This window comes from Schistocerca cancellata, chromosome 10 (assembly GCF_023864275.1).
Source record: "Schistocerca cancellata isolate TAMUIC-IGC-003103 chromosome 10, iqSchCanc2.1, whole genome shotgun sequence".
Lineage (NCBI taxonomy): Eukaryota > Metazoa > Arthropoda > Insecta > Orthoptera > Acrididae > Schistocerca > Schistocerca cancellata.
In genome coordinates, this window is record NC_064635.1 from 181,776,434 (window position 1) to 181,803,816 (window position 27,383).

Here is a 27,383-nt window from a genome sequence, read left to right on the forward strand (position 1 = left end):
CACTCAAAGATTCATCTGCATAGATGAGAAAGAAAACAAATTCATTACTTGCTTCCATCAGGTAGGACAGAGGGAAGAGGCAGGGTGTATTTACTTATATTAAAATGGAACAGCAAGCTAAATTTCCATGGAAGTAAACAAACTGAAATATGTCTATTTTATAGTGCTTAATGTTAAATTAAAAATATGAAAGGCTGTAATCCTCATGTGGCTTATGTGACAGGTAGCTGTAATTACTTCGCAAATGTATCACTGCTATTTTAATGTATTTTGATGTAATACAACAAATAAGTAAAAATAGTTTCCTTGAGGATCATATCATCTCCCCTCCAAAAAACTATTGTGTAGATTTTATCAAGTAGCATACATGACAGATCATACGAATATTTTACATTACATTAATCATACTTGAACAGTGAGTACTTTACACAAATGTCACTGTGGACGTTAGGAAGTATCTGAGGTATTGTGACTATTGAACTGTGAAATGATTGTTAATGCATCTATCTTGGTTTAATAAGAATCATTGTGTAAATGCAGGCTTTTCTTCAGTTTATGTTACTTGTTAGCAATCAGTGCCCTGCTTTGTAATTTTCCAAATTTCAGTGAGACTCCAGTGAAAAGCGTCAGCCGACATACCTGCAAAGTTTCGGAACAATGTTGAGGAAGGCTGAAGTTAAAATTCAGTGATGAGTGCACTACTTCTATACGTTTCATGTTTGTATAGAAATCCAGGCAGCAACATTTTTCTTTCCATATGGCATTTTGCTTGCTTTACCAAGACGAGCCTTCACTGAGAGCAGCACATCTGCCGTGCAAAATGAACCTTGCCGAAAATCACAGTTTTGAAGTCTAGGCTATAACTGTGATTGAATCAGTCACTGATTGAAACCTATATGCCTGTTACTGGCACCATACACATTTGTAGGATGGGCATCCTATACTTGTTTTCTTATGTTCTCTTCCATTCCCTCCACTGTAGATATGTGTTTACGGGTACAAGAAAAGGTGGTGAACTCTGGCAAATTGTCTGAACTTGTGTTTGCTTCCATTCTCTCTGGTGTAAACATTGCATAAGTTATAGAATGTAATCCTCTCAATAATTTTATAATATATTCGGTAATAAAGGTCATTTTTATGAGCTTTGCACACTGTATACTATGTAGTTGTTGTATGGCTTTATGTCACTGTTTTATTCAGTGTTGTATAAAATTTCCACAACCTGGATGCTTATCAATCACAGACCCAAGTTAATAGAATTCTTCAGAGGCCTTGGTGTTTCTGTAAATTTTTGATGGAAGCTCCTAAAACCCTTCAAACTGCACACATGTAAAACCCTTCCAACTTCACACATGTATACACTCAGATTAAAATAACTTTGTGATTGATATTTCAGCTGATCAGGTGGCAGGGTCCTGGCATCAAACAGGGCTTCCATCTCCTGTGTTGCTTTTTCTGTAAAATGTGTAGGGCATTGCCATGCGGTGCAGGTTACGTAAGAGGGGGTAGAACCCAGTCGTTTGGTGTGATTTACATTGATTGCACAAACGAATGGGCTATACGCTGCATATTAGCTGACAGTATCCCCCCCACCCCCCACCCCCACCCCCCAAGCACCGATGTCTGCTAGTCACAAAGTTATATTCATTTTATATGAGTTACAGCATTGTCGGTTTGGTGGTAACTGCCATCAGATCATCTGCAAACAATTTTACGTGGAAGTATGGATCACCAGTCTGTAGCCTGTTTTCGGTACACTTACTTGTTCATAAATGGAATTTTTTAAACTCATTAAGATTTAAAAAATTATGAAAATGGGAAGTCAGCAATAAAAATTTCTAAGTTTCGTCATATCATGTCTGTATGTATGTCAGCCCTATTCCAGTTGACCTCGTTTTGACAGCTTGTAAGTACGCACTCCTCTTCTCTCTCACTATAATTGCTGTTAACTGTTTCAAATTTGTTCCCATACCCCACCTATACTTTATCACCTATTTAACCTGTGACGCTCCAGTGCTGTACGTTCGAGATGAAATGGTTCTGTGACAGGTGGCTGCCGCAAGGACTCGGAAGACTCCGGCAGCTCGAGCACGACGCCGAGTGCAGAGCACGAGGGTTCGAAGCTGCTGCCGAGAGATCGCGGGGGCAGTGGTAGCCGAGAGGCGGGCAGTGGGCAGGGCAGCATCCGCAGCCAGGGAGCCATTCCCAAGCAGCGCCAGAGGCAACGCCAGCGGCGGTCCTCGGCAGGTGGGCTGTGTGCTCGTGGTCACTTGGACCTCACATTGTGGGAGATAAGCTGATATTTGATAGGGATGAGGTTAAACAACTGAAATTTTAAATTTCGACATTAATAATTAAAATATTAATGGAAGTATACAGTTGTAAAATTATGAGGTTGAATTGGTGGGCATTACGTAGCTTAAGGAGGTGAAATTTTAGTACTGCCAAAAGCAGTAACCAGCTATCACTTCCCAAAAAATTTCATAAGTGCCCACTTTTCATCCAATTTCAACCGGAGCATAAATACCTCATCACATTCCTCCATGAAAACTGTGACTGTTTGTTGTCAGTCCCCACGGTCTCTGCCATACACCATACACGCCCCCCCCCCCCCCCCCCCCCCGGTCTCTGCCCTCCGCCCCTGTCTCCGCCTGTCTCCGCACTCTGCCCCTGTGTTTGCCCCTGTCTTTACACTCCACCATCTCTGCCCTCCACCCCATCCAATGCAGCCCTCTACCCCCGTATCCCCCCCCCCCAACACAGGCCCTTCCCCCATCCCTGTCCTCTCCCCTCGGCCCGCCCTCTCCCCCCCGTCCCCACCCTCCTCCCATCTCCAGCCTCTCCTGTCTCCTCCCACCACCCACCCACTCCACCCACCTCCGCCCCCCACCCCACAGCCTCTGGCCTCCACCCTCTCACCCCGCTTCCGCCCTCACCCGCCACCCCTGTCCTCCCCACCCCCTCCCCCCGCCTGTGGGCCACCACCCCTGTGCCTCCCCACCAAGGCCCCCGTGCTTTGAACCACCTCCGCCTTGGCTCCCTCCCTGCCTTGTTTGCTTAAGTGCTTTTGTTAAGTAATTGCTCATTTTATATGCATTTCCATAATCTTCATTTTTAAGATGCTTCACTTGTAATTTAATCTTGTGTAATTGGTGGAATATCTTTTTTTCTATTTAGAAACAAGTCTTGCTGTTCGCTCTAAGATTCTTTCAATAACTGATTTTTTTCTCTGCTGTAAAATGTACACTTTACTTTCTGCTGTTCTTTTGTGATAAAACATGCTAACAATTCCACTGGGTCTTTGGTTTTTGTCAGAGTACATATAACACCACTTACTTATAACACCGCTGTACATTACTTGATCTTATTTAAAACCTCTTCCAACTTCAGTAACCTTTCTTTTGTATGCTAAATCACTGTTGCTTACTGTCCTAAATAAAAATAATAGTAGCAGTTTTTCTAATGTTCACGTTTTTCACATTATTTTCTATTCAACCAAACTTTATTGTGCAAGATGTGTGCACTGAAGTGGTTGGGAATGCCCTGTGGCCTGAAGCCATTGCCTGATTTTCCTCGCTGAGCTACTCCTGATATCCTTTCACCTGATTCAGTAGTTCCAACATCGGAGCAACTAGCAGATGGAGAAACGGCTTGGTACATCCCTACAACACTAACCTGCCAAAGCCTGAGGTGTCCGGTGAGACGGATAAACACTATAAACATGAGGAGAACTGTGTTCACAGCAGTCTTGTTGTGACACAAGTGCTTCTGTATCTCATCATCTGGAACCAACATGACCAGAGTGCTGATTTGCACTAGCCAGAACCTTATTTCAGTATTGGGATTGAACAATATCTGTCTGTGTGCCACACAATATGACTATAGCCTCACCTAGAGATTGCACAACTAGTTGTGTGATTTTTTTTCCCCAGAATTTGCCGCAGTTTTCCACAGGCTACATGTGAAACACCAAGTCTTTTGTCAAATAGTTGGCTGTGGGCGGCTATCTGAACAAGGTGCATTATGGGAATGCTCAGAAATAAAAAAAAAGGAGTGCCCTGCAATAATAGTGTTTTGTACAAGAAAGTTTGATGACAACATGAATTCACTTACAGTTTATAAATACACTTTCTGCCCCAGTATCCACTATGAAAAGATGAGCTGCTGAATTTAATGAAACCATGAAAGTGTCAAAGGTGATCCACACGATGAGTGTAACCGCACTAGAAGCTATCGAAAAAAGTGCACATTTGGGTAATCGGCATACAAGTTTAAGTGAAATTTGCAGTACTGTAGAGATTTCAAAAAACATTTTGGCTACGTTTTTCCTTGATGATTCCACATGAGAAAGTTTTGTGCAAGACACATTCTGGCCATGTGCACGGCAGTTCAGAAACATACTCGCGCAACAATATCTGAACAGTGTTTGCCCGATTTTCATAACAAGAAATGTGACTTTCTCTATGAGTATGTTTGCATCGGATGAAACATACAACTACACATGAGAATCAGAACAACAAATAAAACAACGGACAGAAGCCAGTTCTTCAGCTCCAAAGAAAACAAAGACTAAGCCATCAATGGGAACTGTAATGGTATCTGTGTTTCAGAATGTAAAACAAATTCTGTTAATTGGCTATCTTCACAGATAATACAGTAACTGTGAAATATTATTCAAACCCTTTAATGGATCTGTGTGCAAAAATTTGAGAAATGAGATTTCTTTTGCATAAGAAGAAGAAAAATCATATTTCATCAAGGCAGTGCATCTTACCTTGAAAGTGTCTTGGCAATGAGAAATTCGGGGATCTGCAGTATGAAGTGTTGAATATCTGCCTCACACCCCCAGATTTGGCTCCATCAGCCTCAATATGTTTGCTGAAGTCTGTCTTCCATGCCGGTTAGCATTTTTTATCCAACCAATAATCGATTGCAATTGTAAATGAATATTTTGCAGTACTTCGAGAGGAACACTATAAATATGGAAAAATGCCCTTGAAAGACTGTTGAGAGTAGTGTGTTTATGCTAGTATTATGTTGTAAAATATAACACTTTTGAAAACATAAATCCTCGTTTTCACTATCAGGCAGGGAATTTCTCAGACAATCCTCATCTCATGCATTTAATCAAGGGGGTAGAGCATACTTCGGCTCCCCTTGGTGTAGTATGGGTGGAGGAGCAGCTGTGTTTATTCCCTATAAAGTGTGGTCCATTAAGATCATTATCTTATAGGTACCAACAGCTGTCTGACATTAATATGTGAATTGGACATGTTGATCTACCCTGGTTGATTCTTCTAATCCTCACTAAGATTTTATTAAGGGTTCTCTTCTCAGTTCATAGTAGTAACCATCTTCCATTTTTACTGATGTCTAGTTCTTACATTGAATCTAAAGTTTCCCTTTATTAATGTTTGAATTTTCATTTCTGTTAAGCTTTTTGTGGCATCTTTATAGAAATCATGGTTTTTGTCGTAAGGGTTTTACGGTTTTATTTAATTTAAATCTTATTTGGCTAATATCGGCTAGGTTTTGGGTGTAATACAAAAGGCAAAAATTTGGAGATAACATAGTCAGGAAGTTATTGTAGTGTTTGCTTAAAAGCTGTTTTCATTTTATGAATTGCTGAATGAAGCACAATTATTTTGATTTATTTTATAGTGTGAGTAATTTGAAGAATATTAGAAATAGAATTATTCTGTTAATTGAATGTTCCATGGATAATTTGCATTGTTCCTATCAAAATTGTGAAGTTCATAGGCTATATACATAGAATTTGTTTGCATATGTGTACGGCTAAATGTTGGCCACTTACAAAGTATGAAAGAACGCCATGACTTAAATTTGATAAAAACGAGCATATTAGTTTCTAACAGTGCACACATTACTGGAGAAACCATGCTTAAATTTAAAAGTGGAGTATGCATATTTGTCCCATATTCTACAAGTTTTAACTGGAAATTTGCATACAGAGTAGGAGTTGTAGACCAGGAGAAGCAACCTGAGATTTGGTTTAAAATTTGCTTTGTCAACCTGTCAGACTTTGTAGTTGTTGAGGATAGATGAAGATCTATGTTGGTGTTTCTTTCAGGTAGTGATTCAAATAATAGTGGCATTATGTCTTCAGGAGTCACCCAGTGATATTATGAGGTAGGTGATTGTGATAGCAAGTGTGAAGACTTCACCTGCTATGTCTTCATATTTCTTAATGTGCCCTCATCGTGGGGGGAAGTTTGTATTTTATTTTGAGTTGCACAGTTTATGTGGACTGTTCTATCAGAAGTTCCACCACATCTGTGGTATAGATCTTTCCTTGTGTAAATCCTTTTAAGGTTTGGCCGAGTTGTGTTGCAGTGCTGTGATAGTGGTTTTGTGAACTACTTTTCTGTGTGTTTCATTTCCAAGTCTAAGTAGCTTTGTACCCATCCTTCTGGTGAGTACTGTTTTCATATCACTGCAAATGTCTCACCTTGTAGAATTGCATCTGCAAATTTGATGATCAGTCTGATGAATGTCTCGTGTGAACAGTTGATGTGTTACTACTTTTGTGCTATTGTATCTGAATTTAATGTAGTATGTTGCCATTTGTCAGTAGTTTTCCTGATGTGTGTCTTGAAATTAAAGTGTTTACTAGGGTAACTCAGTTGTACACTGAAGGCCATTACAATTGCAGCAACAAGAAAAGTAACAAATAACAAAATTTTACGTATTGTGTGTATACTGTGATGATGATGATGATGTTTGGTTTGTGGGGCGCTCAACTGCGTGGTTATCAGCGCCCGTACAATTACCCAATCTTTGCTCAGTCCAATTTCGCCACTTTCCTGGATGATGATGAAATGATGAGGACAACACAAACACCCAGTCATCTCGAGGCAGGTGAAAATCCCTGACCCCGCCGGGAATCGAACCCGGGACCCCGTGCTCGGGAAGCGAGAACGCTACCGCGAGACCACGAGCAGCGGACGTGTGTATACTGTATAATATGAACTTGAATCAGTATCTTTGTCCCCGCCCCTCTTTTTTAAATAAACATTTTTTTAGCCACATTATGGCTATAAATGTAGAGTCAACATATCTGCTCCCAGTGTTGAATCTTTCTTGGACCAGACCAGCCTTATTTGCTGGTGGGTCCATGGCTCGGTGCTGTTATCAGCTGTTAAATATGGTGATTGAGCTTCACACATATACAGCATATGAGCAGCAAAGTGTGATTAGTTTCGTTCCGAGTAAGACATAAATGCCCATTGAAATAGATAGAGAAATACAGCCCACTTATGCGGAAAAGTGTCTGGCTGTTAGGTGCGTGATGTGGCTGTGTTGTGAGTTTGCAAAAAGACTTGCTTGACAGTGTGTGTTCCGAGAAGCCACATTCTTCACTGACTGATGGCAACATTCCCGCGCAGATGCAATGGTGAAAGTGGATAGGCATGTGCACTTCAAGCACATTTCTCAAGAGCTTAGATGGTTAGACACTGGACTCGCATTCGGGAGGACGACGGTTCAATCCCGCGTCCAGCCATCCTGATTTAGGTTTTCCGTGATTTCCCTAAATCCCTCCAGGCAAATGCCGGGATGGTTCCTCTGAAAGGGCACGGCCGCCTTCCTTCCCAATCCTTCCCTAATCCGATGAGACCGATGACCACGCTGTCTGGTCTCCTTCCCCAAACCAACCAACCAACCAACCAAGAGCTTAGATTTACGTACGGGAATGTTTACGACAGTATCCCTGACAAGACGAGCGACATGTGGCAGTCACAACTGCTGACAAGCTCCGGTCATGTTACTGGAAGAGTCTGGATCGCCCACCATACAGCCCGGACTTTGCACTTAGTGGTTTCCACATTTTCAGTCCACTGGAAAAGTTCCTGGCAGGACAGTAATTTGTGTGCAATGGTGAAGCGGAGACAGCAGTCTGACAGTGGTTCCACTGTATGCTGGACAAATTCTAATGGAATATATGTCTGAACTGGTGTGGGGACTACTTGGAGAAATAGTGTAAGGTAGACAGAATAGTATGTTTATCTGTAAGTACCTGTGTTCTCGTTATTCCATCCAATGAAAAACAGGGTCAAAGACTTTCTGATTCACCCTTGTCTTGTGACAGCGAGTGCGAGAGCACCAGCAGCAGCGAGTACTGTTTGTATAAAGCGTTTTTGTACTTATTTGCTGCGCTTAGATTTTAAATAGTTTTTCTGGGAAAACCTAGCGTAGTTTTCGCGTCTCGTATTTCAGTGAGTGTTTCTTGATTATCAGAGTAGCTCATCAGAAGATTATCTTGGGAATTTGTCACCGTATAGGGTAGGGTAAACATAGTCATGTGTAGGGACTGTGGTTGTTGTGAGCGGACGCAAGGAGAATTGGCCACTCTTCGGGGGCAGGTGGAGGCTTTGTCTGTTAGGCTCATCGAGCTCGAGGCGCAGGCGTCGGCTCGTAGTGGCGTTGGGGCAACTGTGGTGAGACCTATGCCTATTTCGGTGGCCTTGGAATCACATGGAACCCCTGATGTCGCTGCGTCTTCCGGCAGTGAGCATCTTACCGGTCAGCCATCACTCCAGGGTGAATGGCGGACAGTGGTGGGCTCGCGCGTGCCTGGCCGAAAGGCGAAGGTGGGATCTGGCCGCGTGGCAGCTGCCTTACCCCTTTCCAACGGGTACGGGGTGCTTCCTAGTGGTGATGACATCGTTTCCGAGCCACCACAGGATGCCTCGCCTGTTGGACCAGTGGCCGATTCTCCGGCAAGGTCCCGACAGTCACAGAGGGCGGGCCTATTAGTTATAGGGAGCTCCAACGTTAGGCGGGTTATGGAGCCCCTCAGGAAAATAGCGGGTAGGTCGGGGAAGAATGCCAGTGTGCACTCGGTGTGCTTGCCGGGGGGTCTCGTCCGTAATGTGGAGGAGGCCCTTCCGGCAGCTATTGAACGCACTGGGTGTGACCGGCTGCAGATAGTAGCACATGTCGGAACGAATGACGCCTGCCGCTTGGGTTCTGAGGCCATCCTTGGTTCCTTCCGGCGGCTGGCTGATTTGGTGAAGACAACCAGCATCGCACGCGGAGTGCAAGCTGAGCTTAATATCTGCAGCATAGTGCCCAGAGTCGATCGCGGTCCTCTGGTTTGGAGCCGTGTGGAGGGTCTAAACCAGAGGCTCAGACGACTCTGCGACTATAATGGTTGCAAATTCATCGACCTCCGTTATTGGGTGGAGAACTGTAGGGCCCCCCTAGACAGGTCAGGCGTGCACTACACACCGGAAGCAGCTACTAGGGTAGCAGAGTACGTGTGGCGTGCACACGGGGGTTTTTTAGGTTAGAGGGACCCCCCCTTGGGCGAAACGATAAAATACCTGACGGCTTACCAGAGAGGACATTATCATCGTTGATAAAGAACGTCCGTCCTCAGAGACCAAAAACAGGAAAAGTTAACGTAATATTGGTAAACTGCAGGAGTATCCAGGGCAAGGTTCCTGAATTAGTATCTCTTATTGAAGGAAATAGTGCGCATATAGTATTAGGAACGGAAAGTTGGTTAAAACCGGAAGTGAACAGTAACGAAATCCTAGACACAGAATGGAATATATACCGCAAGGATAGGATAAACGCCAATGGTGGAGGAGTATTTATAGCAGTAAAGAATTCAATAATATCCAGTGAAGTTATTAGCGAATGCGAATGTGAAATAATCTGGGTTAAGCTAAGTATCAAAGGTGGGTCAGATATGATAGTCGGATGCTTCTATAGACCACCTGCATCAGCAACCGTAGTAGTTGAGCGCCTCAGAGAGAACCTGCAGAACGTCGTGAAGAAGTTTCGTGATCATACTATTGTAATAGGGGGAGACTTCAATCTACCAGGTATAGAATGGAATAGTCACACAATCAGAACTGGAGCCAGGGACAGAGACTCTTGTGACATTATCCTGACTGCCTTGTCCGAGAATTACTTCGAGCAGATAGTTAGAGAACCAACTCGTGAAGCTAATGTTTTAGACCTCATAGCAACAAATAGACCGGAACTTTTCGACTCCGTGAATGTAGAAGAGGGTATCAGTGATCATAAGTCAGTGGTTGCATCAATGACTACAAGTGTAATAAGAAATGCCAAGAAAGGAAAGAAAATATATTTGCTTAACAAGAGTGATAGGGCACAAATCGCAGAATATCTGAGTGACCACCATCAAACGTTCATTTCTGAGGAAGAGGATGTGGAACAAAAATGGAAAAAATTCAGAAACATCGTCCAGTACGCCTTAGATAAGTTCGTACCGACTAAGGTCCAAAGCGAGGGGAAAGATCCACCGTGGTATAACAATCATGTACGAAAGGTACTACGGAAACAAAGAAAGCTTCATCATAGGTTTAAGAGTAGTCGAATCATAGCTGATAAGGAAAAGCTGAACGAAGCGAAAAAGAGCGTAAAGAGAGCAATGAGAGAAGCATTCAACGAATTCGAACATAAAACATTGGCAAACAATCTAAACAAGAACCCTAAAAAGTTTTGGTCATATGTAAAATCGGTAAGCGGATCTAAATCCCCTATTCAGTCACTCGTTGACCACGATGGCACCGAAACAGAGGACGACCGAAGAAAGGCAGAAATACTGAATTCAGTGTTCTGAAACTGTTTCACTGCGGAAAATCGTAACACGGTCCCTGACTTCAGCCGTCGCACGGACGCCAAAATGGAAAATATTGAAATAAACGATATCGGAATTGAAAAACAACTGCTATCACTTAGTAGCGGAAAAGCATCCGGACCAGACGAGATACCCTTAAGATTCTACAGTGATTATGCTAAAGAACTTGCCCCCTTTCTATCAGCAATTTATCGTAGATCGCTGGAAGAACGTAAAGTACCTAGCGACTGGAAGAAAGCGCAGGTCGTTCCCATTTTCAAGAAGGGTCATAAATCAGATGCGAATAATTATAGGCCTATTTCGCTTACGTCAATCTGTTGTAGAATAATGGAACATGTTTTGTGTTCTCGTATTATGACGTTCTTAGATAATACAAATCTCCTTCATCATAACCAACATGGATTCCGCAAACAGAGATCATGTGAAACTCAGCTCGCCCTATTTGCCCAAGAAATTCACAGTGCCGTAGACACTGGCGAGCAGATTGATGCCGTATTCCTGGACTTCAGGAAGGCATTTGATACGGTTCCGCACTTACGTTTAATGAAAAAAATACGAGCTTACGGAATATCGGACCAGGTTTGTGATTGGATTCAGGATTTCCTAGAAGAAAGAACTCAACATGTCATTCTTAACGGTTCAAAATCTGCAGATGTAGAGGTAATTTCGGGAGTACCGCAAGGAAGCGTGATAGGACCTTTATTGTTTACAATATACATAAATGACTTAGTTGACAACATCGGTAGCTCCGTGAGGCTATTTGCAGATGACACGGTTGTCTACAAGAAAGTAGCAACATCAGAAGACTCGTACGTACTCCAGGAAGACCTGCAGAGGATTAATGCATGGTGCGACAGCTGGCAGCTTTCCCTAAACGTAGATAAATGTAATATAATGCGCATACATAGGGGCAGAAATCCATTCCAGTACGATTATGCCATAGGTGGTAAATCATTGGAAGCGGTAACGACCGTAAAATACTTAGGAGTTACTATCCGGAGCGATCTGAAGTGGAATGATCACATAAAACAAATAGTGGGAAAAGCAGGCGCCAGGTTGAGATTCATAGGAAGAATTCTAAGAAAATGTGACTCATCGACGAAAGAAGTAGCTTACAAAACGCTTGTTCGTCCGATTCTTGAGTATTGCTCATCAGTATGGGACCCTTACCAGGTTGGATTAATAGAAGAGATAGACATGATCCAGCGAAAAGCAGCGCGATTCGTCATGGGGACATTTAGTCAGCGCGAGAGCGTTACGGAGATGCTGAACAAGCTCCAGTGGCGGACACTTCAAGAAAGGCGTTACGCAATACGGAGAGGTTTATTATCGAAATTACGAGAGAGCACATTCCGGGAAGAGATGGGCAACATATTACTACCGCCCACATATATCTCGCGTAATGATCACAACGAAAAGATCCGAGAAATTAGAGCAAATACGGAGACTTACAAGCAGTCGTTCTTCCCACCCACAATTCGTGAATGGAACAGGGAAGGGGGGATCAGATAGTGGTACAATAAGTACCCTCCGCCACACACCGTAAGGTGGCTCGCGGAGTATAGATGTAGATGTAGATGTAGATGTAAGGACAAACAAGATTTAATTTTTAAGTTAATAGAGTGTATACAGGGTGCTAAATTTAGCACACACAACTGCCACCTCTGGCAGCAACAGTGGCTGGTATAGAGCCAAGCAGAGCTTCTTGACAGATATGGATAAGCCATTCCACGCTGCTGCAACTCTGTGCCAGAGTACATCAAACTCAGTGGATGCCAAATAGCGGCATTTTGGTGTATCGGCAACTAGTGGTCAGATGTTTTCAATGGGTGAGAGACATGGAGAATGTGCTGGCCAGGGCAACAGTCAAACACCCTGTGTGTTGAGGTAGGTCAGGTCAGCATGAGCAATGTGCACTTATGTTATGTTACTTAAAGATAACATCACAAATATCTCGAAGATAGGACATGCCAGAAATGTATCGCCTGTTGCGTAAATTAACGGCTGTGAAAACTTGAGGTGATAGTGTTCTGTACACAAAGGTACACTGTACCACTGAGCCAGGTGCCGGACCCGTATGTTGGTGACGAATAAAATATGGCAAGGTTCATTCTTTTCAGAGCCTCCGCTATTCGTGTATGACACTTCATATATTGTCGTACTATCTGTGTTGATACCTGTCTTGTTGTAAAGTAGTGCAGTTACTGACTCGGGGAATAGTTGTACATTCTGCACTGTCTAGTCAAAATGTGACTATCCTCTCAGATTGTGGTCACATGAGAGCATTGAGATTCTGGATGGCACAAAGTATAGCCCTTCAGAACCCACCAGTTCCAATTTTGTATTGCAGTTGCAGAATTGCAACCGACACGAATGGCAATATTGTAGAATGATAAACCGCAGTCTTGGTAGACCACAATCTTGTGGTTGCTGTATTGTGACTTTGCTGATAAATGTATCACCTCCTTTCACGAGGGATAATGTGATCTTATCACAACAGCCAATATTCATATGTGGTTTTTGAATGAGAAAATTGCTGCATAATCTTCGTTCTGTACAGAAAGTAGATTGTGTTACTCATGTGTTACTCATATCTACCTTGTGTGGTTGTGCTGAAATGCTAATGATTTGTGTATCCTAGCATGTAATGCACTTTTTACCATCTTTGTTGTATTACAGTTTGAAAGGCCTGGACTGTATACAGGTGTGCCTTTCGTCACTAGTGGCCTATTCTGTATTAGTCTTTTATTTATATTTGTTGCTCTTTTTGCAGCTGCAGAAACAGCAGATGAGCAGCCACGCAGTGCCGTGCCTCTGGTCGTTCGGGAGGCACACATAACTACGACGAGCGACAACTTTGACAGCTGGAGGCGCCTGAGAAAAGCGGCGAGGGACCACGAGCGTAAGCCCCCCTTCTAATAGTGTAGTGTGTTACAAAATTACTGTGTTATGCCATTTTACTGGCTGAACAGAAAAGTAATTTTAAGACAAAATTATTTTATTTGGTAAAGGAGGAATCACTTTGTTGTTGTTGTTAGTAGTGGTGGCAGCGCTCTTTTTTTTTTTTTTTTTTTTTTTTTTTTTTTTTTTTTTTTTTTCCTTCCCCCCAAAAAGTGCAGTTGTTGACTGCTGAGAGCTATGAAATAATGTTTAAATAACTGTTCTCAACACCATCAAAATAAAATTTCATTTTATCCTCATTTATTTTTACTGTCCATCTCGATAGCAATCAGTTTTTGTATAGCAAACTTGATAGTTATAATCTGACAGATCAGTAAAAAACCACGTGGAGTTCAGACGAACAAAATTTAAAAAGTGGCAACATTATGTTGTCCAAACTCAGTAACTCTACAGTACTGTGGCAGCGTGGTGCAGACTAAGCCTGTACATAGTGCTGACTTTACACGATTGAAGCCCAGGAGTGACTGGCTACGGCATTGTCCATGGAGTCCATTTAATATAGCTCAAGTACAAAATTATTGCATTTTAAACTTAACATAAAAAAGAGAGACGATTGTTAATATGTGTGTTGTTGTTGTTGTGGTCTTCAGTCCTGAGACTGGTTTGATGCAGCTCTCCATGCTACTCTATCCTGTGCAAGCTTCTTCCTCTCCCAGTACCAACTGCAACCTACATCCTTCTGTATCTGTTTGGTGTATTCATCTCTTGGTCTCCCTCTACGATTTTTACCCACCACGCTGCCCTCCAATACCAAATCGGTGATCCCTTGATGCCTCAGAACATGTCCTACCAACCAATCCCTTCTTCTAGTCAAGCTGTGCCACAAACTTCTCTTCTCCCCAATCCTATTCAGTACTTCCTCATTAGTTATGTGATCTACCCATCTAATCTTCAGCATTCTTCTGTAGCACCACATTTTGAAAGCTTCTATTCTCTTCTTGTCCAAACTATTTATCGTCCATGTTTCACTTCCATACATGGCTACACTCCATACAAATACTTTCAGAAACGACTTCCTGACACTTATATCAAAACTCGATGTTAACAAATTTCTCTTCTTCAGAAACGCTTTCATTGCCATTGCCAGTCTACATTTTATATCCACTCGACTTCGACCATCATCAGTTATTTTGCTCCCCAAATAGCAAAACTCCTTTACTACTTTAAGTATCTCATATCCTAATCTAATTCCCTCAGCATCACCTGACTTAATTCGACTACATTCCATTATCGTCGTTTTGCTTTTGTCGATGTTCATCTTACATCCTCCTTTCACGACACTGTCCATTCCGTTCAGATGCTCTTCCAAGTCCTTTGCTGTCTCTGACAGAATTACAATGTCATCGGCGAATCTCAAAGTTTTTATTTCTTCTCCATGAATTTTAATACCTACTCCGAATTTTTCTTTTGATTCCTTCACTGCTTGCTCAATATAGAGATTGAATAGCATCGGGGAGAGGCTACAACCCTGTCTCACTCTCTTCCCAACCACTGCTTCCCTTTCATGTCCCTCGACTCTAATAACTGCCATCTGGTTACTGTACAAATTGTAAATAGCTTTTCGCTCCCTATATTTTACCCCTGCCACCTTCAGAATTTGAAAGAGAGTATTCCAGTCAACATCGTCAAAAGCTTTCTCTAAGTCTACAAATGCTAGAAACGTAGGTTTGCCTTTCCTTAATCTAGCTTCTAAGATAAGTCGTAGGGTCTGTATTGCCTCAAGTGTTCCGATATTTCTACGGAATCCAAACTGATCTTCCCCGAGGTCGTATTCTACTAGTTTTTCCCATTGTCTGTAAAGAATTCGCATTAGTATTTTGCAGCCGTGACTTATTAAACTGATAGTTCGGTAATTTTCGCATCTGTCAACACCTGCTTTCTTTGGGATTGTAATTATTATATTCTTCTTGAAGTCTGAGGGTACTTCACCTCTCTCGTACATCTTGCTCACCAGATGGTAGAGTTTTGTCAGGACTGGCTCTCCCAATGCTGTCAGTAGTTCTAATGGAATGTTGTCTACTCCCGGGGCCTTGTTTCGACTCAGGTCTTTCAGTGCTCTGTCAAACTCTTCACGCAGTATCATATCTCCCATTTCATCTTCATCTACATCCTTTTCCATTTCCATAATATTGTCCTCAAGTACATCGCCCTTGTATAGACCCTCTATATACTCCTTCCACCTTTCTGCTTTCCCTTCTTTGCTTAGAACTGGGTTTCCATCTGAGCTCTTGATATTCATACAAGTGGTTCTCTTTTCTCCGAAGGTCTCTTTAATTTTCCTGTAGGCAGTATCTATCTTACTCCTAGTGAGATAAGCCTCAATATCTTTACATTTGTCCTCTTAGCCTTCCCTGCTTAGCCATTTTGCACGTCCTGTCGATCTCATTTTTGAGACGTTTGTATTCCTTTTTGCCTGCTTCATTTACGGCATTTTTATATTTTCTCCTTTCATCAATTAAATTCAATATTTCTTCTGTTACCCAAGGATTTCTACTAGCCCTCGTCTTTTTACCTACTTGATCCTCTGCTGGGTTCACTACTTCATCCCTCAAAGCTACCCATTCTTCTTCTACTGTATTTCTTTCCCCCATTCTTGTCAATTGTTCCCTTATGCTCTCCCTGAAACTCTGTACAACCTCTGGTTTAGTCAGTTTATGCAGGTCCCATTTCCTTAAATTCCCCCCTTTTTGTAGTTTCTTCAGTTTTAATCTACAGTTCATAACCAACAGATTGTGGTCAGAGTCCACATCTGCCCCTGGGAATGTCTTACAATTTAAAACCTGGTTCTGAAGAGTGCAATAATTTTGTATGGATATAACTTTGTAACTACTTACTTTTCAGTAAAGACAAAATGTTCTTTAGTGAAATGAAATTAAGGCTTGCAAATGATATATGTCAACTATAAAACAAATATTTATAAATGAGTATCATTTTCAAGTGCACATGCTTTATAGGAACCTAAAATTTTCAGTATACACTCTAAGAAAAAAAAAAAAAAAAAAACACCACAAAGGTATTGTGCAAATTGGTCACAAATTGATATTCGTACACGTATTGACGGAAAATGCAAAATTGTACACTTTGGCGGCCAGTCGACAAATGTCTGACCCTGCAGCGCAGCTGCACTGTGCAGCTGGTGAGGACGGTGAATGGGGGCACGTCGATACCAGGGAATAAAGTCTCTACAAATTTAATTCCGTGTACTTAGTCGGACAGCAACTGCCGCATGAACAGTAGACGCAGATGTCGGCGTTTCAGAGAGAACGTGTAGTTGGGCTCGAAGAAGCAAGTTGGAGTAATAGACGAGTTGCTTGACATTTCGATAGGAGTGATGCCACTATTCGGTGATGTCGACACGAACGGATGAGCAATAGCTGAACACAGCATCGAGAGGGAAGCGGTCGACGTAGAGAATGTAAGGACCGAGCCATCGTCACAAAGGCACTCGGAGCTCTAGATTTGTCACTTTCGTCGATTTGACGTGTAGCTGGTGCTACATGCACCACATGCACATGTACCACAAACACCATTAATAAGTGGCTCACAGAAAGGGGGCTGAACCCGCGGCACACCATCTGCCACCTATCATTCATTGAGCTCTGTACATTGACAAGCCCGTTTGCAATGGTGTTGAGCACATTTGTCCCAGAATCTCATCGAGCGCAGTAGAATTGTCTTCAGTGATGAGTCTCACTTTGAATTGAGCGCCCGTGACCAGTGAAGGTGTATCTTGAGACACCTTGGGCAGCAGCAGTGCGATTTCGACCTGACTTTCACCTTCCATGTGGCCCAACAACAAGGAGTGTTGGTCTGGGGTGCCATTTCATTTCATAGCAGGACCCCTTTGATTGTCATCCACAGCACCCTTACAGCTCAGTGATATGTCGACGATATTCCCCTTCCCGTTCTGTTGCCCTGCATGGCAAGCCAACCTGGACTTAAATTTCAGGAATATAATGCACACACACACACACACACACACACACACATACACACAGTGAGAGTTTCTGCTTCTTGTCTTTGTACTTCCCAAAGCCTGCCTCCCCAGTTGACAACATTTGGAGCATTATGGACAGGGCTGTCCAACCAGCTCAGGATTTTTATGACCTTATGTGGCACGATATCCCCCAGTAGGACATCCGACAGCTCTATCAATTGATGCCGAGCTAAATAACTGCATATTTAAGGGCCGGAGGTGGACTGACACCTTTCTGACTTTCTCAATTTGTCAAGTGCTTTCTCTTGAATAAATAATCTAATTTTTTTGAAATTGTAATCAGTTGTTTGTCTGTGCATGTACATCACATTTGCCAATTTCCATCCCATTTGCATAATTCCTTTGTGGTGTGTGTTTTTTATCCCACAGAGTGTGTATTTAAATATGATATTTTAACCTGAAATATTTATTCTGTTAGCAGCAGCCTGTAAACTGTACACTTTGTAATAAGGTTTTGAAAAATTCATCTTGGATTAGAATTTATATTTTTCATACATGCCTAATATATGTATATGCAAAAAATAGCAGAAAAGGGGAAAATGACATTTATGTTAGGAATTCTATTTTATTATATTGCTATTTTTTGACTTGACAATCAAGCAGTGAATGCCAAACTGCCCTTTAACAGTTATTGCCACAAATAAGAGAGATCAGTTTTAGACCTAAGCAAATTTTTTCGTTCCCGGATACAATGTTAAATCTGCGCGGGATGAATGTTCGCACGAGAGACAGATGTGGCTGTGCCAATCACAAGTTAGTTCCGAGGTTAGAAAAATTTCACTATACTGAAAGAATTCTATTACATATAGCAATGAAATTGTAATAATGTGAAGATTTGGTGTGAAGGATTGCAGAGACATATCCACAACTTGGTAAAATTAATTGGAGGACTGCTGTTTACTCACGGCTTCATTGTGAGCACATCTTTTCTCAGTGCTGCTAAAACTAAAAAAAATTAGTTAGAAAAATGTGCAGCTCTCTACGAAGTTGAGGGCTACTAGTGTCAAACAAAAGACTTTTGATGTAACATTTTAGGGCCATTTCATTGTCTGGAGGTAATTGTAGCTCATTGAATGAATGGGAAAGTAGGAAAACAAAAGCTGTTAGTGAATAAATAGATCTGCTCGATTGTGTTATAGTGACACTTTATGTGATCCAGTTATAATTATTTTGGTTTGTTGTGTTTCTCCAAATAAATCTGGGTGGTGATTTTCCTATTGTAAGGTGTCATGGCTATGTAGAATTTTGTACATAATAATGCTTGTGCAATTTGACTTTTGCTATGTATTTCCTTTTGGACACTATGGCAATTTTGGTTCTGAAGCCATTTTCAAGCGATTCATTTCCATCCTTCAAGCGGTATCGTCATTCCAGGTGAATTCTGCAGGGGTTCATTTTTATGGGCCACCATAAACACGCTGTTCGTTTTTAAGTTTTGTATGTGTATTGTTTTTGTTTTTTTAACATTTGATGGTTCAAGATTTAGATATTTATATTTTTTTGCCAATAAAAGTTTCTTTAATTGTAAAGAGGTGTTCAACAGGCGGGTAGTATAGATGTGAGGATCCAGTGGAATAAAAGTTAAACATAAAATTCTCATTAAATCGACCACCTTTCACCTATTGATGTACAAAATGTCACTTGCTGCATACGGTCTTCGTAAGCTCCTCGTGTATCGTCTCAAATTGTACGTGTGGTTATTATATAACGTGTATCTGTTCTCGCCTGTTTTTAAATTTCTAAGTCCACCAACCGTATGCACCAGTTCGATTTGGTCGCGTTTCACAGTTGGCAATTTTTGCAGGTGCATCAGCCGAAAGAGAGAGCCCGGATGAGAAAATAAATGGCAGTTCCTACAGAGTGAAGTCTTCTGACGGAGCTCCTCCTCTGCAGCGGAAGGACTCGGGCGAAGTGGGTGCCGGGGACGGCAGTCGACCCGAGGTGCCCCGAGCGCGGCGGACTTCCTCGCAGGGTTCCCAGCTGAGACTGATGCCTCCACCTCACCGGTCTCGTGCAGGGGACGATGAGGTGAGCTCGACCTGAGTCTTTGTTAGCTTACTGTGACAGTGGCAAGTCCGTGGAATATACATTGTAATGAACAGAACTCTTTGAATAGATGAAGCACAGAGTTACGGACAAACACATAAGGAAGACTGATAAATGTTGCTACGTGAAATCTTTATCAGTAGAAGCTGTCTCCTTGAAGTAGATGGTAGGACAAAACATGTGACCAGGCAAATTTCTTCTTAACTTATGCTTGCTTATACTGTGTGTGTGTGGGGGGGGGGGGGGGGGGGGGAGGGGAGGGGGGGGGGGCGCGTGCGCGTGTACGCGTGCATGCTTCTGTGTACCCATGAGTTTCAGAAAAAGAAAATGACCAGATTCAGATTGTAGCTTACGTAATCACTTCCTTCATATGTAATAGTATAAAGAAACTCTCTATAAAAGAATGACTTTACATACACAGATTTCTCTGTGGACTGTACTGATGAAATGTGATCAAGTGTAATTACTGCAAGCTGAAAGCTATCTCTGACTTCTTTGCTACTATTTATATAAGTAATACAAGCTTTGCATTACACATTTGACTGTTTATTAATTATTGTGTTAATGTGGAATACTAATTATATCATCCTTTTATAATTTTGCAGAATGAACATTTGTTGCTGCTGTTGCTATGGATGCAAAGAGAAATACGTAAAAAGAGAAAAAGTTTTTGTTCTATAATTTCTTCAATATATTGTGCTGTTTTGGTTGCGTGTTGAATAAATGTTATAAAAATGTTGTTATATGTGCAAAATATGTAGGATTATTGAGCAAAGTCTGCAGCAGGCATTTATAAATGTGAATTCTACATAGGCGTTCACACACATAAAAGGCAATGAAAATCCATAGCTTGATATTGATGAAACTTAGAGGAGAGTGTGGGAGTCAGACTTTCTCTTTACCTTGTAATACATTTCTGATAGCTCAAATCAGTATTATTTATGATGTTTTGTTGTTTTAAACTGGAATATGAGGTCTGTTCAAAAAATTTTGGAACATTCGTAATTTTGTGCCAGTGGTGTGTTGGAGCAAAATGCAGTTGACATCCCTATGTATGCCTGTATTTAATGTATAACTGCTGGAAGTTCGTTGTTGTATGTATTTCAGTTATTGTTCAGTGCTGTATTGAGTAGAAGATTGTGTCACACAATTTGGAAATTTGGAGATGGCAGGGTTATAGGAGCTGCAGGCTCGAGAAAACCTTTACAGAGACACACCAAATGATACAGGAAGCCTACGATGAAGAGTGCTTAAGCTGTACTCGGTGTTACAAATGGTTGACGTGGTTTTAAAATGGCCAGACGGAAGTTAAAGATGACCCTCATTCAGGATGTCTTTCGACATCTACTGATGACACTCGTGTCACGAACATAAGTGAAATTGTGTGTGCCAATCAAAGACTGACTGTCAGAGAGATTTCAGAAGAATGTAACATCTCAGTTGGATCGTTTCATAAAATCCTGACACAGCATCTTAGAATGCATTGTGTTGCCACCAGGTTTGTTCCACGGCTCATGAGGCAAGTTGGGAAGACCTTCACTTCACAATCTCTAAAGATCTTTTGGATTGTGCAAATGAGGACAAGATGTTCTTTAAGAAACTCACAAGTGGTGATGAGACCCGGGTCTACAGTTATCATGTGGAGACCAAGGTCCTTTGTTCACAATAGGTTGGGAAAGGTTCTCAAAGACAAAAAAAGTTTCTCAGGTAAGGTCAGATGTCAAATACATGCTGATAATTTCCGTTGACTTTGAAGGATTAGTTCACCATGAATTTGTACCACAGGGACAAACTGTTAATCAATGCTACTGTCAGGACATCTTGTGATGCCTATGAGAAAACGTGTGAAGGAAACGGCCTGAAATGTGGCGAGACAATTCGTGGCTATAACATCGTGTAATGCACCCACATATTATCCCTGTTGGTGCATGACTATTGCACAAAAAATGAAATCAGTGTTTTGCCTCATCCTCCGTACTCTCCAGACTGGTGCCGTGTAGACTTATTTTTATTTCCAAAGTTAAAAATCCAGTTGAAAGGACTAAGATTTGCAATGATAGGCAAGATAGAAGAAAATTCACAGACAACACCTTGTATGATCCAGCAAGAAGCGTACAAAGACTGCTTCTGGAAGTGGAAATGACATTGGGGGCAATGTATCATTTGTGGAGGAGAGCATTTTGAAGGAGACCATGCACAATAAATAAAAAGCAAGCATTTAAAAAGAAAGTGGACAAAGTTTCGGAATTCTTTGAACAGACCCTACATAGTTGCCATATTATATTCTGTAACATTAGTAAACAGTTTTGTGTTTTATTCAAAAGCAAAATGTTTGTGAAATATGTAACTCTTGACTGAAAGCATTTTGGCAATAGAGAAGAAAAACTGTTATGTGAGAGAAAAACTGTGTGTGTGTGTGTGTGTCCACGTGTTGAGGGAGAAGAGGGTGGGAGGGAGGGAGAGGGAAGGTGGGAGAAGGGAAGCAGGTGCGAAGGGATACAGTGAAATCCTGCTTTTACACTTTTCACGGGACTTCCAAAAAATTGTGTAGAACACAGGAAAATGTAAAATGTGGGAAATAATGTTTTAAGCTATAAAATTTACATACAGGAGGCACCCTTGCACTTCATGTATGATATACGTACATAAGAGGCGTGAAAAGGCTTGTCAGGAACTAATTTATTATGTAATGAAGGTTTATTATCTAACTAAAACCACTGCCGTAACTGGAACTAATAACTGTCTGGGAAGTAGGAATGTTTGACTCCATTTCATATGTCATAATCGATGTTTTTGAAAGCTTGCAATTGTAATTTGTTATGTAAGTAATGAAATACTGCACTAGTTAACGTATTTTTTCGAGCTTAGCATGAAGCGTTTCGAAAATTTTTTTTCTCCTTGTCAAGTGCAAATATGTAAATAAGTATTTTGTATGGTGTTTGAATATGTGTTATTTTGCATCTCTTGCACTGTAGTCGTCTTTTTGCAGTTATCAGGTACTGGGGGTTATCAGTTACTGGGCCTCGTCAGTTGTGTAGAAAACCACACACACACGCGCAAACTATCACTTACATTGTTTGTTTGTGTAACATCACAAAAAATACATATGTAAATACTGCACTTGACAACGAGAATAAATTCTCGAAACATTTTTTGCTCAGCATGAATAAATTACGTAACTGGTGCTGTGTTTAAACTAAAAACATTTGAGCAATGCAAAGTGAATGATGGTGTCAACTAGTGCTTCAAGTGGCTATACGCCGAAACACGCTAAATATGGTTCGACAGCGATGTCACGATGATCACAACAATCACGAAACTGCTTCTGTGCAGTAGAGACAGTTTGGAAATGGTTGTGATTGGTCACGATATCTTCATTCCAACGAACCTAGTTACTCCCATCAGCCACCAAACCAGATAGAGCTCGGCAGTGGCGGGAGATATGGCACAAATTGCTCCAACTTGTACATGTTTACTGGTTAAAATCTGCTGAGTAGAGTGCCCCCGTGTCAAGAAACTTAACCACATAATATTTGTAAACACTACTGGACGGCCAGCATCATTTTTTTCTCATAAACATTTTTTCGTAATGCATTAATCACAGGAAAATTATAAATAAGTTATGCAAAACATGTGCAAATTGACAATGTGGGTATTGGAAATTTGACGGGACCGATAAAAAATGTCATAAATGGTGGGAAAATGTCAATTCCAGGAACGTAAAAGTGGGGTTATGATGTAGTTTGTTGTTACAGGCCACAATTCAGTATTTAGTGACGAGATTAATAGCTGCAGCACCTCAGGTACTGATAAACTTTCAGGAAAAATGCAGTTAATTATATGGTTATCAGTTTGTTGATATTGTGATTTTTAAATGTGTTGTAATTTAGAATATAAAATCTCACGGTCACATTGCAGAGAAAGATGAGGAAGGGAGAAACTAAAAGGAGAGCAAGAGGTGCTTATATTCCACAGCTGCCAACTACCTCTGCGGCGAGTGTGAAGCAACAACATTCCACACTTAACAGTGTTAATAACACTGTTCATTTGTTCCTTTTATCATCCAGATGCTGGTTTAAAATAGTTTTTAGGCCAATTTAGATTTGAATCCAGAGTCAGCTGGATAGGTGAGTTGGCTACATAAAGTCGCCTAAAAATATTGGGGAAGTAAGATGATTAAGAGCAACTAAGTACATTTGCCTGTAACTTCAATTCAGTTTCAGCTATATGCATTTTCCATTAAATTCCTGGAAACTGAATATTACTACCGTGCGTGAGATAATCGAGATATAGGACCTATGGGTTGCAAAAATAAGGACCTTTAGTTGATTGTTAAGCCTGTAATGTCTCACACTGCTAATGTTAGTCTGGTCAGTAGTTTCTAACCATTTTCCTAGTTTGAAGTATCTATCCCTTAGCAGAGCCCTACGTATTTTGAGAAGTTTCTTTTATGTTAGAAGGACTGCAGTGTTTATACCGAATGCTTAACGGAGACTTAATTGCTTTGTTTGACAGAGAAACTTACTACTCTAGTTGTACCGGATAGATCAAGTCATTGTGCGACTTGACTAATACTCAACTCAACCTATTAAGAATCAAATTACCCATCTTATTACATACTACTGAGGCTGAATAAAATAAAAAAGGTGCCATCAAACTCTTTCAGTACGTTGTATTGCCCTTTTCTTCTGATGCTGTTATATTGGTTTATGACACAACAGAAGATAATGAAGGTGTTAAACTAAATTTTACAAGGGACAACAGGGCTTGAGTGTGTTAGTTAACCTGTTGAGATCTTGATTGTGGGGCTAGACTTATTTGTAACATAACTCAATGTCTTAGGTTAGATCACAAGGTGATAATTTGATTGTTAGCTGGGGAAGCCCATGAGTGTGAATGCAAAATAAAGGTTGTGTTGTATAGTCTGATGTGTTTGTTTGCAGCACATGTAATGAATTTTTCATTATAAGAACATAAACTGCAAGGTGAAATCAAAAAGCTTATATTGTACAATTGACAAGTCTCTGACAGGTCTTTTGGTGCACATTGTGTATGAATATTAAACATAAACTATGAGATGTGCAATTTAACTATTACCGATTTTCTCTCTCTCTCTCTCTCTCTCTCTCTCTCTCTCTCTGTGTGTGTGTGTGTGTGTGTGTGTGTGTGTGTGTGTGTGTGTGTGTGTGTTTATTAGTTGGGGTACATCGGCTTTGTAGTAGATTTATTCAACTACTTGGTTGTTCACTTGTTACCTGTTCTGTAATGTTGTAGGACCAGCACATAAAAAATCTGCTAAATAAATGCATATAAAAACAAAATAATGGAGTGGATGGTTTAGCTGTGAATGTCAACAAATTCCATTTTTAATGGCTGTGTGTTACTGTCAAGCTATTTTGCAGTGTCATCAAAGCAAACACTTACTAGAAGACACGGAGTGCAGACTCATGGATGGACAGGTTCACAACTGTTACTAGCTTAAGCCTGGTAAAAAGAGGGCGGCAGTACTCTTTAAGACCAGCCTTACATAATATATGGACAACTTTTTTTTTGTACTTTTAAATGTTGCTGATATGAGGTGTCCACACCTGAGAAGGCCAGATGAGATGTGTGACTGAAGGAACCCAAAATACGCCATATGGAGATAATTATTACTGACCATCTCTCTGTTTCCATATGAGGTAGGACACTGGCGAGATCTTCGTTCTCTCTCAGTCTTCTCGTGTGTCCATATCAACCCAGTCTTGGGTTGTATTTATCTAGTCTAATCTTAGTCCTTAGTCCTCAAGAACTTCATTCTGCTGGCCTTTTCTCTGCTTTTATAACTCTTCTTCTTGTCCATGTTTCTGTAGTATATGTCAAAATGGGTACCTAGTACAGAATGTGTGACACAGATGTTTATAAAGTCTTCAAAGGAGATTGCTTACAAATAACTCGTGCGAACAGTTCTAGAATGTTGCTCAAGTGTGTTGAACCCATACCAAATATACTAACATGGGATATTAAAGGTATACTGAGAAGAGCAGCACAAATGGTCACAGGTTTGTTTGACCCGTAGGAGTGTGTCACAGATAAATGTGAACTGTCCCAAGAAAGTCTACTAACAGAGTTCTAAGAATAGGCTTTAAATGGTGACTGTAGGAATATACTAGAACCCCTACATATCATCCACATAAGGATTGTGGAGATGAGATTAGAAAGATTACAGCATGCACGGAGGCATTCAAACAATGTCATCCTATGCTCCATATGTGAATGAAACAGGAAGATACCCTAATAAGTGGTACAATGGAACGTACCTTTTGCAGAGTATAGATGTACCGTATTTACTCGAATCTAAGTCGCGCTTTTTTTCAGGTTTTTGTAATCTAAAAAACCGCCTGCGGCTTAGAATCGAGTGCAAAGTAAGCGGAAGTTCTGAAAAATGTTGGTAGGTGCCACCACAACTAACTTCTGCCATCAAATATATGAGCGCTACACAGGCATGCTTTGCAGGCACAAAGATAAATACTGGCACCAAAACCTCTGCGTCAGAAAATAAATTAAAAGAAAAGGTAGAAGAATGTAAGCATAATGCCGTGTATTCTTTCGTGTTTGCTGCTATCTCATTTAAATCCTGTCTGCCTAATAAACTACGAAACTAGAGTGAGACAGCAGCAAACACGGAAGAATATACATATCATGTCTTGTTTATATTCCTATTATTCTTATGCTGAATAGTGATTGTCAGAAAAGCACGGCAACTGACTAGATTTTTAAATCTTAAGATGACTCTAATTTATGTGCAGAATGTAATGTACTAAAACGGCGTCTGCAAAGATTTTCAAACGGAGAAAAATTTTCACTAAACTCTCGTTCAGAACATCTTCTATCATACACAGTATATTATTTGGTTCTTTTTGATCATTGTCAAAGAAAGCAGCAATGTAAGTAACAACAAATAGCAGTCTCTTGCCTTTGTTTTGCTTATGAGACAATTCCTCTCCTTTTTTTTATTGTAAGCGGCGGTAGCACGCACAAAAGCGAGCCATGCCCCGGGCAGCTACAGGCCATAAACACTCTTTATCAGAATGCGACAAACAATGCATGACACAGTACAATAATGCAGTTTCAGCTTAGAGTGACGTAAACACCTATAACAAAGAGAACGGCACTTATCAGATCAAAGCACAATAAGCAATCGATTCAAACCATACGAAGCACGTGAAAAAGGAAGGGTACCCGTATAAATACGGATGGAGTGCCTGATACATAGCAATGGTTACTTTGTAAATCTTAATTGTTAATCTTAGGACTCGAACCAAACTACTGTAGCTGTATCTTCATCCATTTGACCTAAATTGTGTCTCACGTTACAATGGTCCAACTTTGTTTCGATTTGGAGGTGCAGTCTAAGACTTTTCTCTCGTCTTGAATTTCGTGTCTCAAATTCCACATGCGGCTTAGATTCAGGAAAATTATTTTTCCTTGATTTCGAGTCTCATTTTTCAGGTGCTGCTTAGATTCGAGTGCGGCTTAGCTTCAAGTAAATACGGTAAATGTAGACGTAATGAATGGTTTAAAGTGTTCTTTAATACAATCTACATTAATTTATAATATCTACTTCTAATTCTTCATGTTTGAATGTAATGTTTAAATTGGCTCACTGTTCCTGTTGCATTCTGTACCTTCCCACTTCTTTTATATTATAATTTTGACTTTTGACCACTGCTGAAGAGGCTGGATAGACAGGAGCCTGATTTGCTG

General features: G+C 40.9%; 1 protein-coding gene across 1 annotated transcript in view; it reads left to right on the plus strand.

Annotated features, from left to right (window-relative positions):
• Positions 1-27,383, plus strand: part of LOC126106529 (pecanex-like protein 1) — a 274,178-nt gene that overhangs the window by 108,644 nt on the left and 138,151 nt on the right. The window contains exons 10-12 of the mRNA XM_049912855.1: positions 2,050-2,247; positions 13,407-13,535; positions 19,396-19,619. Of these exons, the coding sequence (XP_049768812.1) occupies positions 2,050-2,247; positions 13,407-13,535; positions 19,396-19,619 (551 nt within the window). The remainder of the gene's footprint in view (positions 1-2,049; positions 2,248-13,406; positions 13,536-19,395; positions 19,620-27,383) is intronic.